The sequence below is a fragment of the Lynx rufus genome, unplaced genomic scaffold, assembly GCF_022079265.1.
Source record: "Lynx rufus isolate CCGP_SWC_20201006 ecotype Redwood Valley unplaced genomic scaffold, mLynRuf1.p SCAF_2, whole genome shotgun sequence".
NCBI lineage: Eukaryota > Metazoa > Chordata > Mammalia > Carnivora > Felidae > Lynx > Lynx rufus.
In genome coordinates this window covers 116,470,905-116,481,844 of record NW_025814834.1, presented here as the reverse complement: position 1 = coordinate 116,481,844, position 10,940 = coordinate 116,470,905, and the positions used below count along the sequence as shown (strand labels likewise).

Here is a 10,940-nt window from a genome sequence, read left to right as displayed (position 1 = left end):
ACAGAATCCGAACCAGGCTCTGGGCTCACAGGCTCTGAGCTGTCAGCACAGAGCCCAACGCGAAGGGCTCAAACCCACCCACCAGGAGATCATGACCTGAGCCAAAGTCTGACACTCAACTGACTAAGCCACCCAGGTGCCCCTGAATTAGAGTATTTCTTAATTGAGTGAATAGTGCATCTAATTGAAGAACAAACTTCTATTCACAATCCTCCTGACAAAGGAATCTGCGAAAGTGTTCAGCTTTCCAGACCTTTAGGACTTTCAACTCCACTGCCTTTGACCTTGGTTAAGGTACCTAATCTAACCTGTCTGCCGCAATTTCTTCCCCTGTAAAATGGAGATAATAATAGTACTTCCCTCACGCTGTTGTGGCAAGGATTATATAAGTTAATACATATAAAGTGCTTATAATAGGTCCCACACATAGTACGTGTGCATCAGTGGTAATTATTATTCCATGCAGGAAGACGCAGGGAAGGAGGTGGGAATGGAATGCAGTCTGGCCACATCCAGGAAGCTACTCTAGCTAGTGGTTCAGACATGGAAGAACACTGTGAGCCGGGGTAACTAACTGCAGGCAAACCTCCACAAAGAAGGCGGCCGACTGGGGAGCACTGATTCCATTTGCCCATCACTTTACAAAGCACTTTTAGGTTCTGAACGGGTGTAATCCTCACAAAAACAATCATGTCGGTGGGTATTATAGTCCCTATTTTATCCAAGAGAAAAATCGGTGCAGGGAGGTCGAGCGCCTTGCCCGATGGAACCATAGATTTCCATGGTGGTGGCCCGAAGATTTCCACTCAGAGACTCTGATTGACATCTCAATACAGTCGCTATTACCCGTGTAAAGTCTCGGGGCGCGTAGGAGAGTCCTAGGTCCAGAGGTCCAGTGACTCCTGTGCAGGATAACAGAACCGCTTTTAGTAATCGCGTCCCGGTGCTGAGCTGCTGCGTACGCGACCGGCTGTGGAGGTTCGCGGACAGGCCAGCCCGCGCGCGAGGTGGCAGCCAGTGCTAGCATCTGTATTATGAATATCAAAGCAACTTATTTACGGAGGATCCCCACCCCTTCTCCCGCCTCCAGGGGGCGTGGCAACAAAGCGCGGGAAAACCGGCTTCGACTCCACCCCCACCCCGTGCTGGGGGCGGGGAAAAGGAGAGCCCTAAAATGGGAAATGGAAGCGAGGGTCGGTCCCATCCAGTCCCCGTGCTCAGGAAGCCTACCAGCATGCCGCTTTAAGATCCCTTTCGACATGGCTCAGGCCACGCCAGCACTCTAACGTCACCTCTCCTCCACTTCCGGTCTGCAAAGCCGTCCCGGGCTCCTGGTGCCGGTTCCTTCCACACTCTTAACTAATCCCGCCCCCACTGCAAGCGCTCCTGCAGAGGGAGAAGGTAGGGGTAACGCCATCGCCCAGGAGCTGGCCCGCGCGAGAACCCCATCCGTGCAGGTTATATGACGATTTAGACAGTAGGAAGACTGCAAGGAACTGGTCAACCAGATGACGTAATGTTTTGGGTAACGTCCCATTTTGTGACTTCTGCACGGCATGACTGACATTGGGGTTTAGCTTGAGAAGACAATGCAAGCGGATCTACGCATCCGGGCTTCGTTAGGAGTCAACGAGGCGCTCCTCAAAGTGCCCACCAAATAGAAGCTGAGAGTTCTTTTAATTTGCATAAGTGAACTGCAGGCTTCAAGGATTGTGGCCAATAGGGAGTGAGGGGGCGGAGACGCACCTGGGGTAGTCACCGCCTCTAGAGGGAAAGCAGGGGATCAGATTGGCTTCTTTCTAAGCGACTGTAGCGGAAGCCAGTCATTTTTGAGATGCCCAGATGGGGCAGGTGGGCCCGGCGCAGCCAATGGGGAGAGGCATCTTCAGAAGGACTAGGTTCCTTGCCCAATGAGGCTGGGAGGACTGTGAGGGGCTAGTTCCGAGCGGCAGTACTTAAGACCAACCCAGTGCGGGGCCGGGAGGGGCGCAGTGCTGAACGACGGGAGCGTGGGCCAATGGCGAGTGCGGAAGCGGGCAGCCCAGACCTGGAACGCGGAGGGAGCTGAAGGAGGGGGAGGCTGAACGGGAGAGAAGCAGGAAGTAGCGGCGGCCGCGGGGAGGGCGGCGGCGGTGGCGGTGGCGGTGGGAGCAGGCGAGAGACCGCCGGGTCTCGGCCCGCACTTGGAGCGGAACAAGTAAGCATACCTGGGGTAATACCCGCCCTTGGCCCCGCCCCCGGGGGGGCGGGTAAATACCCCCGCCCCTCCCCCACTTGGTCAACTACCCCCTTCTCCGCGCCGCCCCCCTGGGGCGGCTTCTAGGAAGGCCCCGCCGGCGCCTCCATCCCTTGAGGCGGATGGGCGAAACTCCCAGCCTGTTGAAAGCACAGCCCCCTGCCGGGTAAACGTGGAGGGAGGGTCAGGGTCCCCAAGTCTAGGCGCCCCGAGCCCAAGAGGCGTCCGAAGCGCGGCCCGGTGACTGGAGGCTGCGGGATGTCGCGACCTAAAATGGTGTCCGTGTCCGGGGGCGGGGGCGGGGGAGCTGGGCCTGGCCGGAGCGGAGCCTGCACCCCGACTGGGTGCGGGTCAGCGTCCGGGCCCGGGCGGGACTCAGGCTCGCGCCCCGGTCCGCTGCGCGCCTTCGGCTCACTCGAGTCTCGAGGGATCCTCGGGAGTCTGCGGGAGGAGGAGGCTGTGCTGCGCCGGGACGAGGGGGGAGGAGGTCGGAGTTGGGACGGACCCCGGTCGGAGAGCTGCGAGTCACGCAAAGACCGTCCCCTCCCCACTCCTCTCTTTCCACGCGCCTTCCCTACTCCTGTGAAGTCCTGGGCCGGGAGGTGCTGTGCGGCAGATCCCGTGGGGCCTGGCCTGGCCGGCGCCCGTCCTTCCCTCCGCACGCCGGTGGGAGCGAGAGAAGCGCGGTGCGCCTCAGTTTCCCCAGCGGCTTTTCCTCTGTACACCCCGCCTCCTCCTCTAAACCCCGGACATCTCCCCGCGCCGGCCCTCGGCAGATGGCAGGGACTTAATTCCACCCTCTGCCCAGCTTGGCGGCAGCCTAATCGCCCCCGGCCGCCGGCCCCTCGCCCTCCTCTGCGCTGCAGGCCCCGGGCCAGGGGAAAGGGCAGTGGAGCCCCCTCCCGACCCAGGCCAGTTCACCCTCTTCCTGTTCAGCCCCTTCCTTTGGTGTTTGGGGAAGAACAGAAGGAAAGGGGTGGGGGGAGGGCCGGAGCCCAAGAGTTCGGGCACAACGGCCGGAGAAAAGGCCTCAGCCGTGGGGTGGGGGGGAGCCTCTTTGGCCTTGAGCTCCCGCTGCTTGCTGGACTGTCCGCTCCTGGCTATCGCATGACCTCTAAGTCACTTGGACGCCAAAGGGGGAGTTGCTTGGGGAGGGTGAGTGGGCATATGTTTCCTTGTAGTCCCCAGTGATCTGTGCTTCACCAACCCGCTTTTCTGGTGGCCAGGGTGGAAGGTAGCTCGGGTTTCTCCTGTTGGGGAGACAGCCAGGCAGAGGAGGGCCCTGGCTCTCCATCAGGGCAGAGGCAAGGGATGGAGGGCTGTGTTTAAACCCAGAAACTGCAGAATTAAGTAGGGGGTGATGAGGGGAAACTTCCCTTTCTTAATCTAGTTGGTACCCTCTTCCTCTACCCTACCTTCCTCCCAGCATTGCCAGCTGCCACCTGCTGGGACTGTCTCCAGTTTCGGTCTAAAGGCTGGCAGGAGGTGAGCGAATTGGCCCTGGGAAGTGGCTTGCATCCTGGGCAGAGAATGTGTAAGGACAGAGACTTCTTCAGTTTCTTCCTCTTAGATATGGAAACACTTTTGGGGAGAAACTGGTGAGGAACAGACCCGGGTTCCCCACAAGCCCTAGGCTATCCTTCTTGTTGGTTTAGTGCCATATGAGTCTTGTGGGATGTGTGTGTGTGTGTGTGTGTGTGTGCGCGCGCGTGTGCGTGCGCGTGCGTGTGTGTGCACGCGTGCACGTGCGGGCGCATACACTGGGCCAGGTTGGGGTTGGGCGAGACTTCCTGGACTGGTGTTGCCAAGGGAAAATGAAAAGGGGAGGAGTATGAGTTCGGAGCTCAGAGCAGAAGTGACAGGAGTGAGGGGGATTGGCTTTTCCCCTTTGTGGCGGCTGTGCTGGGTAAGTTACCCTGGAGTTTTGGCCCTGAGAGAGCAGGATCCAGGGAGAGTGGAAGGGAGGAGGGGCTGGCCCAGGGAGGGCCACGGGAGGGCAGAGGCACTCTGGGGAAGGTAGGTGAGCTAGCAGCAGGTGTTTGTGACAGGAGAGGCCTAGGCTGGGGCCCTTGTGACCAGGGTGCCGTCACGGTTTTCCCCTCTGTCTCTTTGTCTCTTTCTGTTCCTGTGTCTTATTCTTTCCATCTTGGTCTCTTGGGTGGTTTCCCTCAGTCCACTTCTCCTTGGTAACCAAGCTAGATCTCCAGGTGCCAGTGATGACCCCAAGTCCCCAGACTTAACCCCTGATTCTTCTCTCTGACCCCAGTCCTGGATTTTCAGTGCTTATTTCTTCCTAGCTCCTCCTTGACCTGACTAGTCCTTGTTTGTCCCAGCTGTAATAACAAATCTTCTGGGTTCTGACTCTCAGGGTTACGATTCCTATCATGCTCAGACTCACCCTGTAATGTATGGATTACTTGGCCCTCCTTTTCAAAAGTAAGGCAGTGGACAGCAGGCCATTGATAAAGCTGGAACTGGAATCATTTCTTACATCTTGGTCTAAGTCACTGTCTCTTTGTACACTGACCTTTCAGATCTCTGTGGACCCCCAGAAGATCCCTGAAGAAATTGTGAATGGGTCCCGTGCTGCCTTGAATGAGCCCTTAGCCCCAGAGCATTGTGTACATTTTGCTCCTTTATTGATTAATTGATTGGTTCTGTGCAGGGCCCAGGAGGGGCTGAGGCAGTTTTAACCAAGATGTTCACTGAACTCGTCTGTCTCTGTTGCCCTTGTCTCTCAGCTGTGTTTCTGAGCAGTGCCTTTTCCTCGGCTTTTTCTGGATCTTGGTGTCTTCCCTGGAATGTGCACACTACCTCTCTTTCAGTTTTAGGGTTTGGCAGACCTCCACCAGCTCCCTAGGATTTGCGCAGCGGTAAAGGTGTGCCCAGGTCACATTGTGCGCAGGTCCTGGGCAGGTGAAGCTGGAACTCTCCAGGGAGGAGGGCCGGGGTCCCTGCCTCCAGAGGGCTCAGTTTCTCCTCCTTTCTTCTGTTTTCATCAGGTTGGGGACCCGCTGCCATGGGGGACATGAAGACCCCTGATTTCGACGACCTCCTTGCTGCCTTTGACATCCCTGACATTGATGCGAATGAAGCCATCCACTCTGGGCCAGAAGAAAATGAGGGGCCCGGAGACTCAGGGAAGCCAGAACCCAGCGTAGGGGGTGAATCTGGAGAGGCAACAGCAGCAGCTGCCCGGGATGGCCCCGAGATTCCAGCCCAGGCCTCTGATCATGGCCTGCCACCCCCAGACATCTCAGCAGTCAGCGTCATTGTCAAGAACACTGTGTGTCCCGAGCAGCCTGAGTCCCCGGCTGGAAGTTCAGGAGGGGACGGGACCCAGGCTGTGGGGGTGACTAAGGAAGGGCCTGTGGGACATCGTCTGATGCAGAATGGTTTTGGGGGCCCTGAGTCATCCCTTCCAGGTACACCCCACTCTCCAGCTCCTCCCAGTGGGGGTACCTGGAAAGAAAAAGCCATGGAAGGCAAAGCTCCTTTGGACCTTTTTGCTCATTTTGGGCCTGAGCCAGGGGAGCACCCTGATCCCCTCCCTCCCGCTGCACCCTCCCCGCCTCAGGAAGGGGCCATGACCCCACCTCCTTTCTCTTCTCCCTTTGAGCTGTCCCGGGAGAATGGCCCAGCCTTGCTGTCGTCTGGTTCTCCCCCACCTCTGGGGACCTTGAAGCAAGACAGCTGCAGCCCCATTCATCCTCCGGGCCTAGCCGGGCTAGGCTCTGGCTCTAGCCCTGAGGCCATGGACATTCCTGCCGGCGCCTCACCTCCCCAGGTTGCGGGGGTGCCCTTCTTCAAGCAGTCTCCAGGGCATCAGAGCCCTCCTGCCTCCCCCAGAGTGCCCCGCTGTCAGCCCCTGAAGGAAGAGGAGGAGGAGGGGCCGGTGGCCAAGTCTTCCCCCAGAAGTCCCCAGAGTCCCTCTAGTGGAGCCGAGGCCGCAGATGAGGACAGCAACGACTCCCCTGCCTCTTCCAGCTCCTCAAGGCCTCTCAAGGTGCGGATCAAGACCATTAAAACCTCCTGCGGGAATATCACAAGGACGGTAACCCGGGTCCCGTCAGATCCCGAACCCCCTGCCCCCTTGGCCGAAGGGACCCTCCTAGCTGAGGCTGGCCTCCTGAAGCTATCCCCCGCGCCCCCGACCCCTGAGGGTCCAAAGGTGGTGAGCGTCCAGCTGGGTGATGGTACACGGCTAAAAGGCACCGTGCTTCCTGTGGCCACCATCCAGAACGCAAGTACGGCCATGCTGATGGCGGCCAGCGTGGCCCGCAAGGCCGTGGTTCTGCCTGGAGGTGCTGCCACCAGCCCTAAGACGATGGCTAAGAATGTGCTAGGTCTGGTGCCCCAAACCTTGCCCAAGGCCGAGGGGCGGGTGGGGCTGGGGGCTGGGGGGCAGAAGGTGAACGGTGCCTCGGTGGTGATGGTGCAGCCCTCCAAGCCGGCCCCCGGGCCCGGGGTGGGCGGTGGCACGGTGATCTCGCGGACTCAGTCTAGCCTGGTAGAGGCCTTCAACAAGGTCCTCAATAGCAAGAACCTGCTGCCTGCCTACCGGCCCAACCTGAGTCCTCCGGCCGAGGCCGGGCTGGCCCTGCCTCCAACCGGCTACCGCTGCCTTGAGTGTGGGGATGCCTTCTCACTGGAGAAGAGCCTGGCGAGGCACTATGACCGCCGGAGCATGCGCATCGAGGTCACCTGCAACCACTGCGCCCGCCGCCTGGTCTTCTTCAACAAGTGCAGCCTGCTGCTGCATGCCCGAGAGCACAAGGACAAAGGACTTGTCATGCAGTGCTCACACCTGGTCATGAGGCCCGTTGCTCTGGACCAGATGGTGGGGCAGCCGGATATCACGCCCCTGCTGGCTGTCCCTCCTGCCCTCGGACCTCCAGCCTTGCCTGCCCTGGGCAAGGGGGACGGGGCCATCACCGCTGCCATTACCGCAGTTCCTGCCGAGGCCCCTGTGCTGCCGCTCTCCTCCGAGCCCCCTGCTGCCCCTGCCACCTCGGCTTACACGTGTTTTCGCTGCCTGGAGTGTAAGGAGCAGTGCCGGGACAAGGCGGGCATGGCTGCCCACTTCCAGCAGCTTGGGCCCTCCGCCCCTGGGGCCAACAGCACTGTGAGTTGCCTTTCACTGCCCTTCCCCGGGGTAGAGCCCGATGCCCGGGGAGTAGGACCTGGGAGGGGGTTGGGAGCTTAGGGGAGGTCACAGCGGACAGGCCACTGCTCACTGTCTTGTTTCCATCCCCTCGACAGGTGTGCCCCACCTGTCCCATGATGCTCCCCAATCGCTGCAGCTTCAGCGCCCACCAGCGTATGCATAAGAACCGGCCTCCCCACGTCTGCCCTGAGTGTGGGGGCAACTTCCTGCAAGCCAATTTCCAGACCCATCTCCGGGAGGCCTGTCTGCATTTGTCTCGCCGTGTGGGATACAGGTGCCTCCTGCCTTCCTGCCCCGTTGTCTTGAGACCATCTATCCCCGCCCCCCAAGCCCACCGTTGTGCAGCTCGGCACTTTGTGGCCCGGTACCAGCCTTTTAGCCGGTCTTTCAGGGAGCGCCCCATCTCCCCTGCTGAACCCCTCCTCCTGGGATCTGTCTGCCTTTGCCCTGCCCCCATGGAGAGCAGAGAAAGCCCCAGACCACTCTCCACACGCCTCCCTCAAGGAGCAGGGTCTATTCACCCCTCCTGTCCCCACCTTGCTCATGCTCCATCGCCGATGAGCTTCTAAGTCCAGCGGCTCCCGGGATGAGAGGGCTGGGGGACAGGCTGGAGCTGCCCCACCTTACCTCCACGCTCCGTGCCCCCCAGGTGCCCTAGCTGCGCAGTGGTGTTTGGGGGTGTGAACTCCATCAAGTCCCACATCCAGACGTCGCACTGCGAGGTTTTCCACAAGTGCCCCATCTGCCCCATGGCCTTCAAGTCTGCACCCAGTGCCCACGCCCACCTGTACACCCAGCACCCCAGCTTCCATGCGCAGCAGGCCAAGTGAGACCTGGGAGGGGGTGGGGCGGGCCGGAGTGGGCTTGGGGCCCTGCTGGCCAGGGTGTCTGCACTGTCCTCTCCGCCCACACAGGATGATCTACAAGTGCGCCATGTGTGACACGGTCTTCACTCACAAACCCCTCCTCTCCTCACACTTCGACCAGCACCTGCTGCCCCAGCGTGTCAGCGTCTTCAAGTGCCCGTCTTGTCCTCTGCTTTTTGCCCAAAAAAGGACCATGCTGGATCATCTCAAGGTATAGAAGTTAAGGGACAGAGGCGGGGGTGGGGGTGGGGTGGTGTGCTCAGCTGTGGTGACCTGGGGCTGGGGTCACATGACCTTCAGGAAGTGGGGGTGTGGGAGCAAATGCCACTGGCTGAGCCAGGCCCTCCCCTGCAACGGCTGCACCCTTGTCTCCCTCTCTCAGAACACCCATCAGTCCGGGCGCCAGGGGGAGGACACTGCTGGGAAAGGGGCCGCGGGTGCCCTAACGACCCCCAAGGCTGAGCCCGAGGAGCTGGATGTGTCTCGGGGAGGAACAACCGTCCCCACTGAGGAGTCGTCGTCATCCTCGGAAGAGGAAGAACTACCCAGCTCCCCCTCACCCCCTCGCCCAACCAAACGGCCCCGGCGGGAGCTAGGGAGCAAAGGCATCAAGGGTGGTGGGGGCGGGGGCCCTGGAGGCTGGACCTGTGGCCTTTGTCACTCCTGGTTCCCCGAGCGAGATGAGTATGTGGCTCACATGAAGAAGGAGCATGGCAAGGTGAGTGGGGCTCCCCCTCGGGCATTGGTCTGTGTTGCCTTGGAGGGGCAGTGGCCTGGAGCCTGGCTCTGAGCTGCCCCGCCCTTTGCTCTCCCAGTCTGTGAAAAAGTTTCCCTGTCGCCTGTGTGAGCGCTCCTTCTGTTCCGCCCCCAGCCTGAGGCGCCACGTCAGGGTCAATCATGAGGGGATCAAGCGAGTTTACCCATGCAGGTAACCCTTGGCTGCTTGCCGCCTCGTCCCCCTCCTCGTTCTGCCCAGCAAGTGACCCGCCCACCCCATGCCCCCAGCCCCACTAAGTACCTGCCAACCCGAGTCTTGTCTTGAGTGGACTGAAGGTTGAGATCTCCTCTCTGGGAGCCCCCCACTCCCCCCCCCCGTCCCGCCCCGCCCCACCCCACCCCACCCCACCCAACCTTGAGTCCTAGGCCTTGGTTTCTGGGCTGTTCCCCTGGTGCCCACGCTCCGCACTCTCCCCCTCTAGGTATTGCACAGAGGGAAAACGCACCTTCAGCAGCCGCCTGATCCTGGAGAAACACGTCCAGGTTCGGCATGGCTTGCCACTCGGGTCCCAGTCCCCTGGCCGGGGGAGCACCCTGGCTCGGGGCCCCGGTGCCAGAGCCCAGGTAGGCAGAGGCCCGGCCCACTGTGTCAGGGCCCTGGGGCTGGAACGCCGCAGGATTCTAGGCCTTGGCCTCGGGAAGCTAGGTGGGTGTGCCCGGGACCATGCGGGGTGATGGGGAGGCCTAGTTTCTGTACTCTCTCCTCCAGGGGCCAGGACGGAAACGCCGCCAGTCCTCTGACTCTTGTAGTGAGGAGCCTGACAGCACAACACCCCCGGCCAAGTCCCCCAGGGGTGGGCCCAGCTCAGGAGGCCACGGGCCCCTGCGTTACCGGAGTGGTGGCTCAGTGGAGCAGAGCCTTATGGTGGGGTTGAGGGTGGACGGCGGTGCCCAGCAGTGCCTCGACTGTGGCTTGTGCTTCGCCTCCCCGGGCTCGCTGAGCCGGCACCGTTTCATCAGCCACAAAAAGAAACGGGGTGTGGGTGGTGCCAGTGCCCTGGGCCTGGGTGATGGGGAAGAGGTCCCTCCTCCACTGAGGTCTGATCCAGAGGGGGGAGAGTCCCCCTTGCCTGCCTCTGGGGGCCCGCTAACCTGTAAGGTCTGTGGCAAGAGCTGCGACAGCCCCCTCAACCTCAAGACCCATTTTCGCACACACGGCATGGCGTTCATCAGGGCTCGGCAAGGGGGCAGTGGGGACAACTAGGCCTGGGCCTGAGTTGACCAGCCCTCTCCCCTCCCTTTTTGCCGGGAGCCTGGGTCACTGCTGCTGTGTGGTCCCTGGACTAGGGATTTCATCCTAATTCACATTTTGTTCAGCTCCTCACCCCCATCCCCCAAACACAACAGGCTTTTGAGGATTATAGTGGTTTGCAGTCCCCTTTGGGTTTGGCCCGTGGGTCCTAGTAGAATGGGCCCTCCATTCCTCCTTTCTGAGCCCAACACTAATTACTCTCCTGCTGCAGACCCCCGAGGTGGGTCTGGGGGTGGGAGGAGGGACTTTCCTAGGCCACTGGGGCCCTCAGGATGCTTCTCCACCCTCAAGGGCCTGGCCCTGCCCCTGTACCACCCCTCAGACTCCCTGGCACTTGAGCCCCCCACCCCTGCAGTGCCTTTCACTTTTTTTTTTTTTTAATCCAGAAATCCAGAGGGGGTTGGTGGGGATGAGTGTTGTCAAGGGAGGGCCCAAGGGAGAGGAGTGGACAGGCTCTCAGGAATCCTTTATTCTTGTAGTAATAATACTAACAGTGGGGAAATGGGAGGGAGAAAACCAGACCATTAAAACTGCTCATGGTTTAATCCCCATTCAGGCTCCTCTTTTTATGTGACCTAGACATTGGGGACTTGACAGGGAGCTGGTGAGAGTCAAAACCGGGGAGGCCCTTCCCAGGGACAA

At 60.4% G+C, this 10,940-nt stretch overlaps 1 protein-coding gene across 3 annotated transcripts; it reads left to right on the top strand.

Annotated features, from left to right (window-relative positions):
- The first annotated feature begins 1,329 nt into the window (after positions 1-1,329).
- ZNF687 (zinc finger protein 687) lies at positions 1,330-10,849 on the top strand. 3 transcript variants are annotated; one of them, XM_047082589.1, is made up of 9 exons: positions 1,330-1,401; positions 5,239-7,361; positions 7,499-7,677; positions 8,053-8,229; positions 8,318-8,480; positions 8,652-8,987; positions 9,085-9,197; positions 9,469-9,610; positions 9,756-10,849. In XM_047082589.1, exons 2-9 carry the CDS (start codon positions 5,256-5,258, stop codon positions 10,248-10,250), a joined length of 3,711 nt encoding a protein of 1,236 aa, XP_046938545.1. In that variant the 5' UTR covers positions 1,330-1,401; positions 5,239-5,255; the 3' UTR covers positions 10,251-10,849. The 3 variants fall into 3 exon arrangements, with proteins under 3 accessions (XP_046938545.1, XP_046938546.1, XP_046938544.1); XM_047082590.1 differs by lacking the exon at positions 1,330-1,401 and adding an exon at positions 1,457-1,525; XM_047082588.1 differs by lacking the exon at positions 1,330-1,401 and adding an exon at positions 1,820-2,197.
- The last annotated feature ends 91 nt before the right edge of the window (positions 10,850-10,940 follow it).